Below are 22,819 nucleotides of genomic sequence, written 5' to 3' on the forward strand. Positions count from 1 at the left end.
GGGAAGTCTCAGCCCTTCGATAGTGGGACTCAATCTTTGGAAAGGAGTTAATGTGGTTACGTATGAACTCCATGTCTTCCTCTGATGTTTTGTTTTTGGCGATCTTCTTCCTTGGAGGCGTGGGCGTTCCGCAGGTATTCTTCTGCTCGTGAGCGTAGTGCACTCTCCTCTCGGTTATGTCGAACGTTGTCAGATAAAAAGATCTGCAAACCTGCCTTTCTTTTCCGTTGATGACAACAAAATACTGGTAGGTGTTTTTCCTCCTTGTCACTTGTTTTTTGTTTTTCTTCTTAGGCAGGCACTTTGTGGTTTTCAGATAAAACATTTTCTTCATTTCAGCAGACAATTTCCAGAAATTATCAAAAGCATTCTGTCTTTTTTCGGGTGGGATTTTGTGACATTCGTAGAAGCAATCTTCAGTACACTTTGAAGGCTGCACAGAACGGACTCTGCTATGCGTTTTCTTAGTCTTGGGGTTAACGTAGGCAGTCCCATCATTATTTGCTGTCTTGATCTTAGTTTTTATCCATTCGCTTTCATTCCTCAATCTTTTTCTCGTTGATTTTTTTCCAGGGTCAACGCCTTCTGTGCCATTCCTATTTCCAGCTACAGGCTCTGTAAAAGAATTTGAACCTCTCTCGACATCTTCAAAATAACTAGTTTCATTATTCCGATTAGCTTGTCCATAATCAGTCGAAACATAAACCAAGGGCAACGGGGAATCGGAAAGAACTCTTTCACCTGCATCAGCAAAGCTTGACTCGTCTTTGTAAGAAATGATGCTCGGTTCATTTGCTGATGAGCACTCAGCAATACTCGGTGCATATTCCGAATCTTCGTCAGAATTCTCAAGGTCTTCGTCAGAGCTGTAAAAGAAAAAAAAATTATAGTGGTTACTCCAGCGATGGGCTCAGTGAAGAACTGCAGGTCAGGAAAATGAAATTTTCAGTAGACTAAAGATAGGCTTTGTAAGGATAGACTAGTCTAGGCCTAGTAATAGCAAAACATATTTTTAGCTATAATATTTATTAAAGGGGAGAAATCAGATAAAGAAAAAAAGGAAATATACCATTAGATTTTCTATTTCCTTGTCTATTCACCCACAAAGCCAGATACACCTTTAGGCTTAACAAAACAGTTTGATTTTTCTTTAAACTAGCTTTATTTGGTAATACACATCAGCTGCTGATGAAGAACTGGGTATATTATCCAAGCACCCCTGGTGTTTGGATAATCACTAACTTTGGACAAGCAACCGAGCATAATTTGATTCAAATAGAGCCTATATTTCCAAGCAAGCTCTTAGTCTTGCATATGTATAGATTTAGATTACCTTGTTGGGATTAGCTCAATTTGATCTCAGAAACTTTTTTATACTGAAAATTAAGCTTAAAGAAAAGTTAGCAAACCCTAGTAGCCTATTTATTCTTTACAGCACATGTCTGGGATTGAATCTATTTATGTTTGAGTGGTTTTGTATCCTACCAGGCCTATAGGATCATGTGTTTAAGATTGGGCAGTATTTTCTAGAATTAGCCTAGAATTAGGCTATGCTTAAACTAAATTGTGTATTTGTCATTAGACTCTACTATTAACTATCAATGCATTCAAAACATTCAGCAATCCATATGGCTAAAATATTCAGCCTAATCAAATAGCCTAGGCTAGCCTACTTGTTCAAGAAAATTTGATACTTCCTTTGAGTTCTGCAAATTAGCAAATCGCATTATGAGATGGTGCAGTGGTACAATAATGTGCGTAAATAGACAAGACAATTCTGTTATCTAGGAATAGAACCATATTCCTAATTCAATGCTGTTTCCAAATCAAACTATATATGCACCAAAAATCATAACAAATCAGGTAGCCTATTTGATATACTCTTGGGTAAAGGTGCAGTGTAGCTCCCCTGTACTATAGGGTGCAGAGACCCTACTCTATACTATACTATAGGGTGCAGAGGCCTAGAAGAAATCGACACTTTACCTGCCAAATTCATCAAAAATTGCTTCAAAATCCCTCGCCAAGTTTTTCCTTGGACGCGCCATTTTCTTCTTCTCTGAAGTGCGTGACGGCAAAACAGCCAGATACGACAATTTTCCAATACGACAATTTCGCTAGCGGATTATCAGCGATAATGTCCGATACGACAAATGGTTTTTGGTCTTTTACTCAGGAACGGTTGCCAGTAGAGCAAAACAAAAAGCAGATTCAGATTCTAAGCAAAATTTTACACTAGATGGCATTCATAACTCAATTTTGGCCGGAGATGCCTAATACGACAATCATCCTCCCAGCCGACGAGTTTATAGCCGACTTGTTGGATATAATTTCGAGGTTTCTTAGGCAGCGCAAAGCGCTTCCTAAGTAAAGATCAACGTCGGCATAATTTATTTTCTATTGATTTTATTTATTTTTTAAACCAGGGCACTTTGTATATAAGTTGTCGTAAAACATCAAAAGTGCCTTATTGGCTTGGAAATTGTAAGTTCTAGTGCCCTTTTTAACAGTCAAAAGGGATTGGAAGGCAACCACCCGCTCCTAAAGCCCCTCATTTCCATAATTACGTCTAAACAAAATACATTTCATATTTTATCACTTTCTTACTTTAAAAAATGAAAGACTATGAAAACTTTAGGGAATAAATATCTGTAGCTTAGTTAAACTGGCTATCAACGGTCATTTTTTTCAGTAAAGTGCAAATTATGTTCTGATCTAGAGAAGGGAAGGCGGTTGTCTGCCCTTCTCATATTAACTTTTGCTCGTTTTGAGTTTGACTCGGCCATTTATTGTAATTTATCTTCCTTTTGAGTTTCATTTATTTATTGATGATGATTTGTGGTAGTTTTACACTTGGAAGATTATTTGACTTTATCTCTGCTAGTTTTTGGCTTAATGAGCTCTACTTTTCTTTAAAAAACTTTTTAAAATAAATTTATATAAAGAGGTCTGATAATGGCCAAATAGTTTAGCTTTCAATTAGGGCGGAAAAGTGGGAAGCAAGATTTCACTTGACCCCGTCTCTCAGGTCTCATGTATCAATCCCCCTCCTTCTCCCAAAATAATGTTCTGTCAACTCCTATTTCATTACCCCCCTCCCCATTCAAGAAAGAGAATTATTAGCTCTCAATGGCAGGCAATCCTAGCTCACTAATTGTTTTCCTGTTTATACATAGATTAATTTCACAAGCCAACCGGCTTGCTATTTTATCATTTCGTGTATATTTAAACTGTCCTTCAATTATCGAAATATTGACTATAATAACCAGTGAAAAAATATGCAAATATTTCTGTCAAGACAGCCGCTTGACCGTCCTCAGTGGAAAATAAAACGGATACAAATATATAAAAAAAACAAAAAAACAGAAAACTCAAATAGGATTGACCCTTTTTGAGTAATGGTGAAAGGGTAACTCAATGAAAAAAACAAGTCTAAATGGCATTTCACAATTTCATCTTACGTAAAGCATTCTTAAAGGCTAATTGCTTTCCAGGTAGATTATTGTCAGAGATTCTATTTGATTGCACAAGAAAATTTTATGGACGGATGTAAAAACGATCAGAACTAACAATTTCATCATAACTGGGACCTTAGAAAAGTTACTCCAGTGTCTCTATTGAGAGCTATCTTTCGGTGGATGTCTTTTTTTTTTTTTTTATCTCAACTGCCTCCCTGAAAACTTGCTTGAGACCTTTAACGGGGCAGCAATGGAAGTGTTGTCAAAAAAACTTAAATGGTGTGGATTGTCGTACACATGTTGAACTTAGGCGGGATAAAAAATATAAGGCCTTTGGCGTAGCTCCATGGCCTAGTCGATTGATCTACCAATGGGTACGAGCCTCTGTCACCATTTTTGGCAACTTTTTATATGGAATTCGTCGAAACCTCTGCTTTGAAAAAGCTTCCTCTGAAACCCCGGTTCTGGGGTCAGTTTGTGGATAATGTTATTTCTGCGTGAGATCATGGAGGGGAGTAACTTAACTCCGTCTTGACTCATCTAAACACTTTAGACTCTAACCTCTAGTTTACTTTAGAACTAGAAGACCAACCACAAACTTCCTTTTCCAGAAGTTTTAATTTTCAATAAGTCTCTTAGCCTTGAATTTTCTATTTATAGAAACCTTCATTATTTCTATTTGTAGAAAACATTCATTATTTGCCCCGTTAAAGGTCTCATGCAAGTTTCAATGGAGGCAGTTGAGATAAAAAGGCACATTTACGGAAAGCTTGCCCTCAATAGAGGCGTTGCAAACTTTTCTAAGGTCCCATTTATGATGACATTATTCATTCTGATCGTTTTTACATACATCCACAAAATTATGTTGTGCAATCAAATAGAATCTGTGATAATAATCTACCTGAAAAGCGATTAGCCTTAAGAGTGGTTGCGTAAGATGAAATTTGTAGAAAATTTTGTAGAAATTTGTTTTCTATTTGTAGAAAACATTCATTATTTGCCCCGTTAAAGGTCTCATGCAAGTTTCAATGGAGGCAGTTGAGATAAAAAGGCACATTTACGGAAAGGTAGCCCTCAATAGAGGCGTTGCAAAAACTTTTCTAAGGTCCCATTTATGATGACTTTATTCATTCTGATCGTTTTTACATACATCCACAAAATTATGTTGTGCAATCAAATAGAATCTGTGATAATAATCTACCTGAAAAGCGATTAGCCTTAAGAGTGGTTGCGTAAGATGAAATTTGTAGAAAATTTTGTAGAAATTTGTTTTCTATTTGTAGAAAACATTCATTATTTGCCCCGTTAAAGGTCTCATGCAAGTTTCAATGGAGGCAGTTGAGATAAAAAGGCACATTTACGGAAAGGTAGCCCTCAATAGAGGCGTTGCAAAAACTTTTCTAAGGTCCCATTTATGATGACATTATTCATTCTGATCGTTTTTACATACATCCACAAAATTATGTTGTGCAATCAAATAGAATCTGTGATAATAGTCTACCAGAAAAGCGATTAGGCTTAAGAGTGGTTGCGTAAGATGAAATTGCGAAATGCTATTCAATCAATCAATCAATCAATCAATTTATTAATACTAAAAAAAAACAATACAATTACAAACTTAAAAATTTAAACACGCCCAAGAAGCTAAGCTTGTACAGGGCCAACAAAATAAATAAGACACTATTATAAAGCACTAAAAAAAAAAAAAAAAAAAAAAAAAAAAAAAAAAAAAAAAAAAAAAAATAAAATAATATACATTTATTAAAACAGTATAAATAATAGGAGAAAATAGGATAATTATTTTAAATATAATTAATGAAAAAAAAAAAACATAAATTTGGATAGAATGCAAAAAATGAATAAAAAAGGGGATAAATAATATAATGGAAAAACCCAGCGAGAAAGTGCCTTTGCAGAAAGAGATAGAGGGACATCAGGAGGGATGGAGTTCCATAGTAAAATAGATTGATAAACAAGAGACCTCTGACCTGCTGTCGATGAACGCTTAGGTAAAATGAACCTGCGATAAGAGCTACGTAAAAAAGAAGAGTACCTACCTGAGCCTGACAGAAAGAAAAACTGCTGCAGAGATGGTGGGAGTCTACCTAGAAAAGCAGAATGTGCTAAATAAAGGTAACTATTAGGCTTGTATTTCTTATTCAGGTACTCTTTCACCGTTAATCAAAAAGGGTCATCCTATTATAGTTTTGTGTCTTTTTTTTTAAATTTTTATCAGTTTTGTTCTGCACTGAGGACGGTCAAGCGGAGGTCTTGACCGAAATATTTGCATAATTTTTAAATTTTTTCACTGGCTGTTTATTGTCCTCTTTTCTTTGCGATTTTATGTTTCTTCATGATTAGCCTGTGTGGTCTCAGAAATTATTTATTTATGACTTCTAAGCCTAATTCACGCTAAGTATTTTAACTTTTAGGTTCACCTTTCATTGGACACTATCATGATTCTTTGCATAAGATACAATGGGTAAACACCTTTCGTCTCTGACTTGAAAAAAGTCACCCATAGCTGAAACAAATTTTGATATTTATCTAAATTTCAAACTATCCTTGCAGTGTTTCAAACAGATTTATTGAAAAAAGTGATGAAAAAGTTTCATAGTGTTTTACATACAATGAACATCCGCAAATTTTTCCAGAATGGTAAGTCCACTTGTCGTAAACGACTAAATTTAGTTGATCTATCCACTTAAGAATTATTACAAGATTGTAGAATAGGCTATAAAAGTATAAACTCATCTATATGGGATGGGTATGGCTATAGGGTTGAAATTCTCCTGAAACTCAACAAAATTTTTATAAATTAATCCAGGGCAACATTGTGCCCTAGGAAGGAATTGCCATTCTACTGTATCAACACTTTTCTGATTTCTAGGATTTAAAACTTATGTCAATGCTCACGACAGAAAGATTATTAAAGGTCAGTACCCTCTATTACTGTTACTAAGAACTCACAACAGCAGAAAGCCACCTGAGCTAAAAACGTCTACATACTCCCCTCCTCCATCCTAATCAATTTAAAGCCACCCTCTCCAGAAGTTCCTATTTTCTTTATATCTTTCCTTGCGACATCCTCTTACCCCATTTGGAGACGACCTACTTTGCGGCTGGCAGACAAGAACAATATCCAAAGTAATTTGCTTCCTAAAGAAAACAGGCCAATCTAAAAATTTTGTAATCACTCTTATCACCTTTCTTATACAGGGACTAATTAAAGTTTTCCTAAAATCGTTAGGTACTTCTTCTTTTTTGAAAAATCATACTCATAATCTTCAGTAGCTTATCTATTACCAAAAAATTACCATATTTATAAAACTCATTTATTACTCTATCAACACCAGAGGCCTCATTCTCTTTTGACAATTTTTGCACTGACACTAATTAGTCCTACCAAAATAAATTTTCAATCACATTCAAAGTGTCAAACATCTTTACATTCTTTTCTATATCCTTCCCTGTAACTCAATAGCGGCTTAACAGATTCTGAAAATGTTGTGCCTATCTCTCTTTATCTCTATTCTTATCATCAATTGCGGCCCCGTTTCTGTGTTGAACTGGGACAAATTCAGAGACTAACCGGATGGAGTGCCCTTCAGAAGAACAAAAAAACAATAGGAAGGTGCTTCAGCACACTTTAGGATTGTTATACATAATGTAAAGGATGTTTATTAATAGTTTATTCGTAATAAATTAAAGAATAAAAATTTTTTTTTCTTCCTCATCATCGTTATATTCAAGCCAATTTAAAGTTTTTGTTTCACTGTCAGTAGCTCTGTTTTTCTGAATCGTTCATACAAGAAGACATTCAAGAATTTCTTATTTCAATGTGGTCTGTTGCTCGAGTTTTGCTTCACATGTTGGTTACGATAAGAAGCATCACAAGAAAGGCTTATGAAACTGTTCGTGCATCTTCATTTATATGACAAAGGATGTAGCGTATAAAGGCTCGATTCCTTAGGTATATTTACAGAAAAGAGTTCTATAATTAGGGACCATTTTCCAAGTTGTAATTTTAAAAAAAAGGGCACTAAATAGCTCACAAATTTTAAAAACAAAATACTTAATTGTTTTCTAATTAGCACTTACTCCCAAAAATAATTATAAAATTAAGATGAACAAGTATAAACTAGTTAATTATAAAAATAAATTTTATCATGATCATCGTATATGAAGACTAGCAATAGTCCGTCAAACAAATACCTTGCCATTTCCTTGACAATTCTTCTCAAAAACTCACATTATGTCAGCTGCAAACATTCTAAAAGTCAACGTTTAATAGCCGCGCTTGGCCCCTGTCATTGTTGTGGGTTTTAATATCATAATTGTCAGTCTAACTTATGTTTAAGTCTAATTTTGAATTAAAATCAAGTTGTCATCTGGCCATGGCTAAATTGGAGAAAAAGCCCAGACAGATAGTCTGAGTGAATGAGGGGCAAATCTGGCATAACCCTTTCTTTGGGATTGTATAAAAATGATGTCATTTCACTTGTTGATAGATAGCCTATCATCCATCCATCCATTCTAGGGCAGTACTAAGACAGATAGCCATAGTGACGCGTAAATAAATTTTCGCGATCAAGTTTTTTCTTGTTCCCGAGCATTACTTTCTTGTTCTCATTCATTCCAAATTCAAGAAAATTAAACTTCTTAAAAATAATTTTAAAACTCTGGGACTGTCAAAAGTTACAGAAATTCCTTGATTCTGCTATCCTTTTCATCCAGGACACTCCTTCTGGTATGTACCTCCCTGAAAGTTGCAGTAGCGTGAAGGTACTTGATGAAAACACACAAATAAACTAACTATTTTTTTTAATACTATAGACAAAATTGACAGTGCACATTTTCTAGTCAACTGAGATTTTTCGCAAGATTCGACAAAATTAATGTGGCAAACAAACCATTTGTTCAATGACCAAATAGGGGGGGGGGAACTTGCCTTATCCCCTTTAATGTTGTATCTCATTTCCTAGTCACTATTTGTATTTTTATGAGTTTTTCTAAAAAAGAAAAATTTTTTTTGGGGGGGTGGGGGAGGGGAGCACATCTCTTTAAGCTGATATAAAGTTTACCATATAAGAATCTTGAGAAAGAAATGCGCTGTCAGCCCAGCCAAATAATAGTCCCGAAAAAGAACATTTTAACAATTCAGAATCTACAGCGACTGATATGCAGCCTGTGTTAATGTTGTTACTGGTACTAAAATATTTATTAACTCTTCTTATGGTTGATGATAGGGTTTAATACTTTTACTGCCAATTTTTGTTCTTTTTCTTCAAAAATGTCTTTTGGTAAAACAAATGAAAATTATACTAATCCCCAAATGGAGCAACTGTTTCACATTGAGTACTTTCTTTTGGTCCCTAGAGTCAGTGATCTAACTGGCAAAGTTAGATCATTCCGCTTCACCACAGTGCCTATATTCTGATAATAATAACTCTCAAAAAACAAAAATTTGTAAACTCTTTTTACGCTTAAACATAGCTAGAATCTCTCTTGGTTTCTGAGGTAAGTCCAAAATACCTAAAATATACATACTAGCAAACATCAATGTCAGTTCTAGACTCAATCCCTGGAATGCCCTGTTAGAACTAATCTAAAAATAGTTAGTCTCAAGGCTTTGTCTGTAATGGAAAACAATATTCTCCAACAAATTAACGAGCTAGGTATTACTATTTGCTATTCCTTGCAAATATAAGGTATACTTAAAATTACTGGCAGTTTCAAATGTTCAACAATGGAAAAAATCATTTCTAAATCCTAAGCCCCTGCAGAGGTGAAATAAAAGGATTGAAAAACTGTATGCTTATCCCCCCCCCCCAAAAAAAAATCACGAAAGTTGCAACTGAATTTTTCAGTCGTAAAACAAGGCGAAAAGACGAGAAGAAAAAGCAAATAAAATTCATCATGTTTCTAACAGAACCTAATATGTAATCTATAATATTTGAAAGGCTGTTTCACTCGTATAAATTGATTTGTCTTGTTGAAAGAATACAGAGTATTCATTCTTTGTATGTATAAAGATTTCATGTTGACAAGTGGAAAGGAAATCTTTTTATATACAAAAAATTATAAACATAAAATTTAAAGTGTTTTAAGGGCTTATATACATAAAATTAAAAAGATTTTTCATCTGTAAGCCATCATTGGAGCTTATTCAAAGAGCTTGATTTTTCTTATATATATTACACTAAAAGGGTTTATCACCTCTATGCACTCGTTTATGTATAGTCAAATGTGCCAACTGAGCAAAGGTTTTCTCACATATATTACATTGGAAGGGTTTTTCACCTGTGTGCACTCGTTTATGTATACTCAAATTAGGCGACCGAGTAAAAGTTTTCTCACATTTATCACACTGGAAAGGTTTTTCACCGGTATGCACTCGTTTATGAATAATCAAAGCGCTTGAACAAGAAAGGGTTTTTCCACATATATTACACTGGAAGGGTTTTTCACCTGTATGGACTCGTTTATGACTAATCAAATTGCTTGGGTCAGAAAATTTTTTCTTACATATATCACACTGGAAATGTTTTTCCCTTGTATTCACTCGTTTATGACTAATAAAAGCGCTTGAACAAGAAAGCCTTTTCTCACATATATCACACTGGAAGGGTTTTTCACCTGCATGTACCCGATTATGTATATTCAAGTATGCCATCTAAGTAAAAGATTTCTTGCACATGTTACATTGAAAGGGTTTTTCAGCTGAATGCACATGTTTATGTGTACTCAAATGAGCCAACTGAGTAAAAGTTTTCTTACAAATATAATACTGAAAGAGTCTTTCACCAGAATGTACTCGTTTATGTTTATTCAAATCTGTCAACCCAACAAAGGTTTTCTTACAAACATCACACTGGAAGGGTTTTTCACCTGTATGCACTCGTTTATGACTAATCAAATTACTTGAATTAGAAAAGTTTTTCTTACATATATTTCATTGGAAGGGTTTTTCCCCTGTATGCACTCGTTTATGTCTAGTCAAATATGACATATGAGCAAAGGTTTTCTTGCATATACCACAATGGAAGGTTTTGTTCTGACGTGTTACTCTAGAATTCAAATTAAATGAATTTAAGCTGATGGTTGTGGACAATTCCTGCGTAGTAGCTTGGGAGGTGCCACCCCGTAATACTGTTGCAGACTCGTTTTGTGAAAAATGACCCTGTAAAATTAAATGTTCTTTCATGTTATCAATATTGTCGTGAAAACAAATTGGACATCTTCTTGTTTCCCCCATTTGATGCTCCATAAAATGAGCTACAAAACTTCTATAATCTCGAAACACAGAAGGACAGACGTCGCACTCTATTGGCGAAAGTTCTTCACAACCAGTGTTTATATGAAGATCCAGTATTAGAAATGATTTCTCTGTCTTTCCGCAGGAGTTACAACGCCAGAGCTTCGGTTGAATTACACCATTAATGCTGTTGATAGTTGAACTCATTACTTCTAAAAGTAAGATATAAGATTAAATATATATAATAATTATATAAATCATGAATGGATGTGTTTACAGCACCTTTTTTTCCCAATCAATACTAGTGGTCACAACAAAAATAAATGACACATTTAGTGGTCCATGAATCTCTAAAAGTTGGCGACCGATGTTATACATTCATTGAAAAATGGCGGGATCTGTTCTCCGTCATTTGTTCTCCGCACGTTGCTTAAGATATCAACTGAAAGTACGGGCTAATAGTAAAGCTTAAAACGAGCATAAATTATAGCGTATAGGGGGGGGGGGGAACTGTCCCCTATTCAATAATTGGGTTTTTACGCTAAAATTTTTAGTGCCTAGAAAGGTTTTTATTCAAATTAAGCGGCACTTCTGTTCCAGGAACCAGCCGTTCTTAAAGGATTGGGGGGTGGAAAGTCAAACTTCAGCGTAAAGAGTTAGGGATTGAAGAGGGGACAGTGCCCCTTATACATGAAATATTATCTGTTCACTCTAAGTTTCAATGTTACTTCTAACTTTCAGTTAATTTTTTTTTTTAATTTCAGATCGTTTGTTGATCTGAAAAATTTCAATTAATGCCAGACAATATACCTCCTTCCTCCGTTGAAACCTTCCTATACGAAAGACAATATAGAGACTTCCTAAAAAGAGACAATATACCTCCGTTGAAAAAAAAATCCTAAAATACCCACCGTCACGAGATAGTGTGGTCTCGCAGAAAATAACCTTTTTGAGAATTTTTCCCATGGATGATTCCAACCCTGCAAAAGATTTGCCCTGGATATTTCACCAAGAGCTTTGAACTAACCGTCGGGTCAATTTCCCATGAGCTTGGTAAGATTCCGCAAATTATTTTCCGATTATCTCTATTAGGGCTATTTCTAGCAAAATCTCCTGGAAATCCTAGCAAGTAGCTTAATTTTTTAGAAATTGGAATTGAAATAGCAATAAAATGATAAGACTTTGGGAGCCTGCTTTAATATAAATCGTCATGTATGGCTCAAGCATGGTTATCATTAATAAAGATGGTGGATGCAATGAATATATTAAAGTAGAATAGCCAATACCTAGGGTGTTTTTACAAAAACAAATTTTTTCGGAAAAAAGAAGAAAATATGTCTGCAAACAAAGATTAGAATATTGGAGGCTAGAGTACAAACAGTGGTCGAGTATGGTTCTGAAATATGGTGGTATGAAAGACTGAGGAGGATTTGTTAGATTTTTTCCAGAGAAATTGTCTACATTTTATTTTGGGCGCCCGTCTTGCTGACGGTATTTTGATAAGAAAGCTGTACAAGAAACTTGGTTCTATCCAGAACTAAATTATTTGACAAGTTATTTCATTCCATTTTTTTTTCATTAAATTTCAACTTTCTTGATTTCAAAGCTATTCAGTTGATCCCCTCATTGGAGGTGGATACTATACGAAGACTTGCTTGTTTAAAAAATTTCAAAGTTTGTTTAAAAAGTTTGTCAAACTTGTTTAAAAGTTTCCCAAAAGTTTGGGAGACAAAAATGGGTCTGAACTGTCAGCATGCTTCTGAATATCACTTGGTAAAGCACCATCAACTTCTAAAAACATAAAATTAAGAGGTATATGAAACAATTTCGACAAAAATGTACATACATAGGACAAAAAGATTATTACGTTAATTCAGACATGGATGTAGTTCCAAAAAAAAGTGACACAAATGGAAAATCTTGTTCTTTAAGAAAGCTCTACGTAGAGATCCCCCCAAAAAATAGAAAACAGATTCCAACAGCAAAAAACAGCAACAGATTTTTCCCTAAAGAATAAACTTTCAATTCCACAGCAGCGAACTTTCATCTGATCTTCCGCACCATAATAAGACTTTTAACGAAACAAAACTAATTAATTAATGTTTTGTTATATCACAGTTTTTGAAAAAAAAGAAGTAAATCGATAAAATCATATCTATAAGAGCTTATTTATAAAAAAAAGGTTAAAACCATAAATACTTTCAATAGTGAAGAAGATCAAGGAATTTTGTATAATCAACCCCATACAAATTAGAATTCAACAGGTCAAGATATAATAATCTTCAGAAAAGTTAACGAGCCTGTTGAATACACAATGCAAAGTATTAATTGAATCTTTGGAAGATTTTTCTTTAAAAATGCTATTTCGTATAGCTAGACTCCTAAATCAACAGAAAATTCCGATATATATTTTAAGTCTTGAACCAGGGATTGACCAGTCCAGTGCCATTATATTAAAACCTATGAAATAATCTATAAAAAAATTTCATTTTGTCATTATATCAAAACCTATGAAATACACAGGGGAGGAGTGTGGTTCCCTTGCTTTTGGTTGCAGGGTTTATTACAGTCGGTTCCAACATTGGTTTCATTCCAAGTGGCAACATGGTGAGGATTTCTGGTTGAACTGCCGGTCTACCTCTGTAATGATTGGGGAAAAAAAATTAAAAAGACCAGTAAAGAACAGCTGGTCTGCATTCAAAATGTATTAGGTACAATTATTCTGTATATTATTAAGTAAGAATTGTTTTCTAACTTCAAAGTTTCAAAATAATTTACCCTCCCCCCTTGTGTGTAAATATATAGCCCAAATTATATTTTTTCATCTATTCTGTCACATATCTGTCCTGTCTCGCGGTATGCTGAAAGAAACTAACGAAGAAACCGGTTTGTTCTTGAGTTTTACAGAGCGCAAACTTGAGTGAGTTGCGTATAATACACAAGTACCAAAATTCCTTCTCCCTACAGAAAATAAAAAAACAAAACTCAAATAAAATTCTCAAATTTGGAAGGCCTTATTTTCTACGGGGGGCATTTTTATCGGAGACGGGGGGTAAACGCCTAGAACCATTCAGTTGATCCTTTCAATGGAGGTGGAACGCGGAAAATGGTATGATGGTATGATGAATGAGAAAAATTATAACCATTTTCCTTAATTTTGGGAACTAAATAAATGGTTTAATACTAGCGTATATTCAGGGATTCTGTTAGGAGGGATGATACCAAAATTATTTCGATCGAGAAAAGCTACTAAAATAATTTTTGGGAATGGGGTAGTTGATTGTTTTTACCTGCATTTTAAGACCATTTTACGAATCCAAGAAATATTTTGGGAGGAGGTTTAAAACCTTGTGTTCTCTTCCCTCTAGACACGACCATGGTTGATAATGAATAGTAAGAATCTACCAGGTCTAGTAATGGGGCTCTATTTGCTGCAGAAATTCCCAGTCTCCCTTAGCATTTAACTTTAAGTGTCCACTGACGGAAATATTTTTGCCTTTTTTTCTCCTTTTTTATCCCTTTAAAAGTATGTAAAATTGGAAGCACCAAGCTTTTGAATATCCTAATCAGAGTATACTGTGAGTAGTGTCCAACTCTAAATTGTTTACCTTGATCAGTAATAGATGTGGAGCCCAATTCTTGGGAGTCAGGTTCAAGATTAAATGGTACCGAAATACTGGGAAAAGTACTCATCAGGCCATCTTCAAGTTTGGGAAACAAAAAAGGGTCTGAACTGTCAGCATGCTTCTTAATGTCACTTGGTAAAGCACTCTCAACTTCTAAAAAACATGAAATTAAGAGTGATATGAAAAAATTTCTAGAAAAATGTATATACCTTTGACGAAAAGTATATTCAGTAAATTCAGGCAAGGATGTAGTTCCAAAAAACAAAGTGACGCAAATGGAGCACCTTGTTCTTTCAGAAAGATTGAGGTAGATACCCCCCCCCCAAAAAAAAAAAAAAAATAATAGACAACAGATTCCAACAGCACAAAAGAGCAACAGACTAGTAGAGGAGGGGGTACCAGCACAAACAGGACCACGTGGTTTATGGTCCATATATGGGCATAGAGTCATTAGGGAGAACACGTGGTTAATGGGGTCAATGACCTCTTTTTCCAAGGTCGATTTATTTGATGTTTCTATGTGTAATAGCTCCGGGACGAAGGTTGCACATGCGCATTGAATTCTAACGGGAACAATGTTATTGATCTAGGACTCGAGGGGGAAGTGAATTTCCGAGAAATTGATTGCGTAATCGATCGCAAATGTCATGGTGTCCAGAAATAGTATTTGTTGTTGTTGTAAGTGCACGCTCTCAGCGAATGTTATGATCCAGAAATAGTATTTGTTGTTGTTTTGGTCATGTATATGCTCGAGGCGAATGTCATGGTGTCCAGAAATAGTATTTGTTGTTGTTGCTCTCGAGCCAAAATGTTATGACTTTCCCGGAAACAGTTAGATCATGTGTTTCCTTCTCAGCCAATCAGCGAGCCGGATACATCCTCCTTCTCAGCCAATCAGAGACCTGCTTACATATGATTTTCCCCGTTACATAACAATTCACCCTTGAGATTTCGTATATAACGGACATGCAATGTGATTCAATTATCAGAAAGTATTTTGACGCTGTGTAAACAACAATGGATAAATTTGATGAACTTGAAGCCTTGGCAACTTCAATTTACCATGTAAGTACATTTTTTATTTTCAAACGAATTTTCCTTGGACATCCTCCAGTATATTCAGCTAAAACGTAAATATATTCCTTTACCCCAAATCCCCCCCCCCCCCAAACCATACAAACATCATTATAATCAATGGAAAACATAAAATATATTCTTTTACCCTCAAAACCTAACCCCCCCCCACCATTGTTTTACAACCCCAAATTCTCGCAAAAAGAAATAATTCTCTTTTCTTTAAAGTTTGACTTTTCTCAATTTTAATATTTTCTCTGAGACATCCATAGCTCTGTTTTTATTAGCTTGCTCTGGTTTTGACACAATGCTCTCTGGTGCAAGGCCTATAATTAGCTATCACCATTTCCAGCTTACAAACGTGGTCAACGGAACTATTCTTCCGTCAAATTAAAACACAATGATGCAATAATTAAGCTAAGACCTAAACAACCTGCGTGGAAGTAGAGAAACAAGTTATTTTCAAATTAGGGTCTAACAATATCCCCATCCATTCCCCCATTGTCTTACAACCCCAAATTCTCGCAAAAAGAAATACCATTTTGATCCATTGCGTCCCTCTATCTTTCCAGCTAAATCCCCCCCCCTCCCCCCGCCTCCCACTCTAATACAAACTCCACTATGCTATCTTTATAGTCGTTAGAAGACTATAAAATATGCTCTGTTTAACCATCTAAACCCCCCACTCCTTACGACTTTAATTCTTGCAAGAGAAATAATACTCTTTTTATCGATATTTCCAGCTAAAGTGACCGCTGACTTCTGTCAATTTTTAGTGAAAATACCGTTCTGTTTTGACACAAGACTCCAGTGTGTGGCTAAAATTAGCTGTCACCCCTTTTAAAGCACTTCCTGTAAAAGGCTTCTCAGATCAAAATGGGATGTTTTTCTCCTGTCAAATTAAAGCGGTTTCATGCAGACAATTGCAATTTATTAAGCGCAGGCATATACAATCTCTTTTTGGAGAACCAGTGAAATCTCGTTATTTTCAAATTAAGATCTAACAAAATATTTAGGACATTGGCGTTTGGGGCAGGGGGGCCATGCCTCAATTCTATCGCCATCATTGTAAGGTGAAAACAAACTGTTTCTTCGCGTGAAAAGTAAGGGGGGTGAGTTTAAGAAAAAGATACATTGCTTTATTATGCGTAAAGTGAATAGCATTTTTACCATATCTTTCGGGGGACGGAGGGGGTATTTTTCCATGTCTTTTCTCAGGGATATTTTCCGGGGGGGTTATTTTCCTCGGGGTGTTTTTTTTCTGGAGGTAGGGTAAAATATACAAACTAGGCCGGCTTTTGAATGGCTCAGTGAGTCGTAATTCTCAGATTCAAAAAAGGATGCAATTAGTCCATTTCACGAAATTTTTTACGTTGTGCTTTCTTAGTGATAAACTAAACAAAATTATAGGTACTAACTTTCTTTCTGTAAAAAAGGGGGCAAATTATTTCAATACTAACTTTTTCCCTTCTTTTTAAGGCCAATTATGAAGAATGTATGGCACCGCCGCCCGCTAAGAAAGCCAGAGATGACAAGACAGCCCCATCAGTGCCAGCCCCAATGCAGCCTGGGTTTAAGTTAAAGAGAGAGTGGACGGCTAGCAACCCTACCGAAGCTATGCAAGATTGTGAAATAGCCGGCCCAGTCGCGCAAGAACATAGCGACGCCACCCCGACCACCCTCCAACACACGTTACCTGGACCCGGCCCAGTCGCACAAGAACATAGCGACGCCGCCCCGTCCACCCTCCAACACGCGTTACCTGGACCATCCGGCACCCAAGCTCAGAGGGATTATGCAAATGTAAGTATTTTTTCCTACCTTTCTATTTCTTCCAATGTTTTCAAACTCAATATAAACTTATCTCTGTGAGATATTAACCCCATATTACATATTTAAATGTAATTTTTTGCTAAGAAACCACTCTTTTTCTAATCTTTGCTAACGCTTCGATATTTCATAAGCGAATATTTTTAGGTAATTTCTATTAATAATCACTGCCTTTGAAACTCAAAATGCTATTTTTTCTAATCTTTGCTATTTTCTCTGTTGCTATTTCATCGCTGTTATCGCATAAGCGAATATTTTTCATGGGTAATTTCAATTAATGCTCACCATTTGAAACTCCGTGAATGCTCTTTTTCATCTAATTGTGAGAGAGATTATCAAATCTGACATACATTTTCGTTCTAAATTACACTGAATATTTCTATCGTGTCTTGTTTAACTCTTACATAGAATAAAAGAACACCAATGTACTAAAAAATTAATTTTGCAGACAATTTGTTATACGCTATTTCAGAAAACACAGAATTACTCAAAGGCCATTGAAACCTTGATTGACTAAAAACCGCTAATGTAAAACAGGGAAAGGAGATGCCAAAATTATTTATAACCTCGCGCTGGGGTGCTTTATGTCAAAACATAGCGGTTTAATGCATAAGAAGTGTATGGGGAAAGTGACTTAACAATTCTCAACATTTTGAAGTTCAAACTCGTTCATCTAACCACCATAATTTACAACTCATGTGTTTACTGAACCTGTATTGGAATTAGAAAAAATATTTCAACTTTTGGCGGGCATTATGTAAATGGCCATGGAGCCACGGAGCCGATGGGTCCGGGGAGTGCTGTGGGGGCAAGGTTAGGGAAGTGCCGGGGGGGGATGCGTCACGGGTCAGGGAAGCGCCACAGGGGTGCGCCACGAGTCAGGGCCGCGTTGGGGGCGGCGCCACGGGTCAGGGGAGTGCCACAGGGATGCGCTGTGGCTCCGAAAAGCGCCACGGATGGTCCGGGAAGCGCCACAGGGGTGCACTGTGGGAAAGTGCCGCGAAAAAAAAATTGAACACTTTGAAAATAAACGAACAAATTGTCGCCTTCTATTTCATATCTTAAGTTGGAACTTTCAGTTGAATTAATTAAATGTTATTAAGCAATAATAATCCAAATTTTTAAAGCAGTAGGAGTGATTTGAACACATTGAAAATAAGTTATTTTTCATTTATAGGTTTTCCTGGTTCCATACTCTCCATCTCCCCCCTGCTCGTCAGTTGGAGAGGGAGAAGAAGATGCACATGTGGAGCTCCCCAACAAGTCACTATGGGATGATTTACATCAAATTCCAGATAATATTGATGAGTTTCTAGATGATTTTTTAACTAATTTAGATAATAGCATTGTTGAACAGGGGGACTTACCTTTGCTAAGTCAAAACACTTTTAAAATTTTAGACTATTTTGCCCGGTAATTAACCGGCAACCCACCAACCCCCGAAACCCACACGACTCCACTTCGAACAACTGAAGTGGAGCATTCGCCAGATATTGTTGAACAGCTTGGGGGAGGGGGTAATATACAAAAGGGGGAGGGGGTACAACTCTCCCAGACTTTCAGCTGTCCAACAGAATTTTAAATCATATAGTTGTTTTCACTGCAATGTTCGGTGACCCTTTTAATTCGCTTGTGTGTGGAAAATTTGTTTAGGACCCTGTAGAGCGTGTGCATGCCGATGTAGAAAAAATTCGTGCCCTACTGAAAAATCAAAATCAGTTGTGGGGAGGTAAGGATTCAATTAAGGTCTCAATTGTTTTAAAAGTTTTTTATTTGAATGAGGGGAAAAGCGAAGTTTACTATCATTTTATACATTCCGAAATGCGTTTGGTTTATTCAAATTTAGAAAATTTTGAGGGTGATTTCACGGATTGGGTCGATCAAATTATAACGACTCTTGATAAATATAATGAAAATGGTAGTGGGTCAGTATTTTTAGTTGTTTAAAATTTAAGCGTTAATATTTGTAAATTCAATAAAGATTTTATTTTAAGTGGGGGGAGTGGGGAAAGGGATACAGTTTTAAAATATAATCCAGATCTAGTAGGTTGTCGTGGTGTCCAGAAGATCTGTTTTGAAACAAGTCAAAAGTGTTTCAGATATGCTTTCCTCATATCAGCATTAGAGCCTCTAACTCGGGACGCTACCAAGAAGAATTTAGATCACTGGGCTATACATGGGAAGGAGGGGTCCAGTTTTCCCATTGTAGATTTTTCTTGCTTAGAGGGAAAATATCCAGTGACGCTTCAAGACATTGATATGTTTGAAAGGACTAATGCCCATTTAAATATCGGCGTTACTGTGGTACAATACGAAACAGAATTTGAAGATGGAACTCGCTCTAAAAAGAAGGGGGTGGTCTACCCAGTAAGGGGACCCTCATTTGAGTTGGTTAAACACTGGGTTTGGATGCTATACACGCCACCTAGTCAACCGAAAACAATCGGTCATTTTAATCCTATCACTGACAGGACTAGACTTCTGAGTGGTGGTAGGGATCGAGGGGTACGTTTCTACTGTCCAAAATGCCTCTCACAAGTCCGTAGTGATATAAAACTACGGGGTCACATGAAGCATTGTAGCCGACACGGCTACCAAACAGTGGAAACGGTTTCAGGGGATAGGACCATTCTACGTTTCAAAAATTTTCAAAACAACCTTCTCCAGTGCAAAAAAATATCTTTGGATTGTGAAGCTAAGCTGGTGGAGGTGAACAACCCCCAATGTCCCAACCGAGTCAAAGAACATCAGGCTATTGCAGTGTCCTACGCCCACGCGCAAAGAGACAATTCTAACACCATGCGGTTGTGAGAAATAGTTGAAACATTGGATGAGCGGGAGTGCATGGACAAGGCATTGACTTAACTGATTGGCACGGCTAATGGTGCTATTTCACGTTTGAGAAATACCCATTATCCAATGGTGCTGTCTGCAGAGTATCGTCTCGCGATTAAAAATCAAAAAATATGTTGGGTTTGTAAGGGGGAGTTTGAAGAGGAGGGGGATCAGGGGACTAAAGGGAAACAGGGGGGGCGGGGGAAAGTTAGCGCCCATGACCCGTGGTGGCAGGAACTATCCTCGGGAGGTAGTAATTTTCGGGGGGGTGCGCATCAATCGTGTAATTTAAATGTTAGCCAGCAGTTTTTTATCCCTGTTTTTATTCATAATTCCAATTATGATTTAAAATTTATTTTACCGGCACTGGTACGTATGCATAGGGAGGGAGGGGGAGTAGATTGTCCATGGGTAAATAGTTCATTTACCTACGACATAATTCCCAAATCAGCCGAGAAGTTGTTGCTTCTCGAACTGAAATGGCAGGTAGTGGATAATGGGCATATGTGCTGTAATAAAATCAGATTTATAGAGTCCTTTAGTTTTTTCCCCAAGACATTGACTCAATTGAGTCAAGTGAAAAAAATCGACAGTTTTGATAGCTTTTCCTTGCTTAAAAAGAACTTTTCAGATCGTGAAATGTATTACCTATTGACATGCACAATTATCTACGCATATGATAATTACTGTTCTGGCGCACGCTTAAGTGAGGTGAAACTATCTCCAATTGAAACTTTTTACAATTCACTGACCAACAGTGAATGCACAGCCGAGGAGTATGAGTTTGCCAAGAAGGTGTGGTCCAAGGGGGAGTGTAAAAATGGGTGGGATTATTGTAGACTGTACGTGGCCAGTGATGTTCTAACTCTGTTGGATATAGTCTGTAAGAACACAGACCAGATCTATTCAGAGTTCAGGTTAGATATTGGTTATTATTTTTCTACACCCCATTTAGTGATGGATTTAATTTAAAAAATTAGCAGGGAGATCATAGGCCTAATCACCGACATAGATCAACACCTTTTTGTAGAGCGTTCAATGAGGGGAGGGTATGTTTTTCATGGGGACCGTATCTTATCAACCGATCCGAGCGGGCAAAGCACCGGTGCAAAGTCAAATGCAGTGTTCTCGGACATGAACTCATTGTGTCCCTCGGCAATGTCCAACTACTCTTTGCCATGTGGGAACTATCAATGGCTTGAGAATCCTTGTGAGGTCCCTGACATTACCACCGTCGAGGACAACAGGCCACAAGGATGGTTCTTTGAAGTTAATGGTCACATTCCGCTGGCGCTTCACGACTCAGTCAAAGATTTTGTCTTTCCCTGTATCACTCGGCCCGTGAGCAGGGACTCTCTGAGCCCCTACAATCGTTCATTGGTTGAGGATATGTGGATGCATTGGACTCCCTCTAAACAGAAACTGATTGCTGATTTGGACCCTAAGGAGAATATCGTTGTTCACCATGTGCTTTTGCACTGGATGGTGAACAACGTATTAAAAATCACTAAAATACATAGGGTCCTGCAGTTCAATCAGCGACACTACTTGAAAAAGTTTATCGACACCTTTGTCGATAAACGCTCTAAGGCAAATTCAAAGGTGGAGAAGGAAATGTATAAGCTCATCCTAAATTCAGCGTTTGGCAAAATGTGTGAAAGCGTACGGAACAGATCTCGCTGTGACGTCGTGACTGACCCTCTAGAGTGTGCACGAATTATTGCCGACCCCAATTTTACATCATTCACGAGCATAGAGGCCGGCATGGTTCTTCTAAACAGGCGAAAGCGAAATGTAGTACTGAACAAGAATATAGCAGGCGGCAGTTCATTACTGGAAATTTCAAAAAAGCTCATGTTGTCGTTCTTTTACAATGTGTGCAAGGTGCAATGGCCACGGGAGGGGGAGGTTCAAGTTTACTATGGTGATACAGATTCTCTGCTGTTAAAGGTAAATGGGACTGAATTGGATTTATTGGGTGATTTGCAAAAGGGGGAACACATCAGCTCGCGGATGGATTTCACCAACTGGAATCCATCACTCTACCCCGAGTTAGTGAAACGTCAAGCCCCCAATCAACTATTAAAATAAAAATAAGAGACGGGAAGTGAATTGGTATCCAGGGGGGTGTTCCCAGGTCCCAAATTCCATTGCGTTGAAACACATAGTGGTGAAGAAAAGAAGGCGTGTAAAGGGCTGCCTACACATTTTGTAAAGAGTAATTTCAACATGAGTGTGTACAGAGACTGTGTAGAAAGTAGCCTAGTGCCGAGAGCACAAGTGCTTGCAATTCGCTCCCTACAGTATAGAAATTATGCTGTGAGAGTGGAAAAGAATGCAATATCGTGTATATCCGACAAGGTATATGTGCTCGAGAATGGTGTGAGTGTTCTACCCCACGACCACTACCGTATTTCAGATCGAGTTGAATGCATTGACTATCGCAATCAACTTGGTCTGGATAAATTAACCTATCCTGACTAACCACCACCCAACCTGTTCATCTAACCCCACCACTAACCCAACCTCAACTAACCCATAGCAGTGACGACAACTATTCTTTTTCCACCGCAGCTCCCGGGGGGGGGGTCCCTTCCCGCGGCCACCCAGGGGGGGGGTCCCCGCCCGCGGCCGGCCGGCAGTCGGCCCCGCGGCCCCCGGGGGAGGGGGGACCCACACACCTTTAAATTCATAATGTTCAACTGTGCTATTGTTCCAAGTGTGTGTGTGTATTTTCT

General features: G+C 37.1%; 2 protein-coding genes across 7 annotated transcripts in view; one reads left to right on the top strand and one right to left on the bottom strand.

The window, feature by feature from the left end:
- The window catches only part of LOC148941748 (uncharacterized), a 285,992-nt gene that overhangs the window by 134,559 nt on the left and 128,614 nt on the right, over window positions 1-22,819 (top strand). The gene's annotated exons all lie outside the window — the stretch shown is intronic.
- LOC148941749 (sal-like protein 1) overlaps window positions 10,324-22,819 on the bottom strand; it is a 54,744-nt gene continuing 42,248 nt past the window's right edge. For all 3 annotated transcript variants that reach the window (XM_089104061.1, XM_089104060.1, XM_089104059.1), the window contains one exon: window positions 10,324-10,928. In XM_089104061.1, coding sequence (XP_088960187.1) covers window positions 10,414-10,928 — 515 coding nt within the window. In that variant the 3' untranslated portion in view covers window positions 10,324-10,413. The remainder of the gene's footprint in view (window positions 10,929-22,819) is intronic.

Source organism: Artemia sp. Qi Xiang Cuo, chromosome 18, assembly GCF_049724085.1.
Source record: "Artemia sp. Qi Xiang Cuo chromosome 18, ASM4972408v1, whole genome shotgun sequence".
Lineage (NCBI taxonomy): Eukaryota > Metazoa > Arthropoda > Branchiopoda > Anostraca > Artemiidae > Artemia > Artemia sp. Qi Xiang Cuo.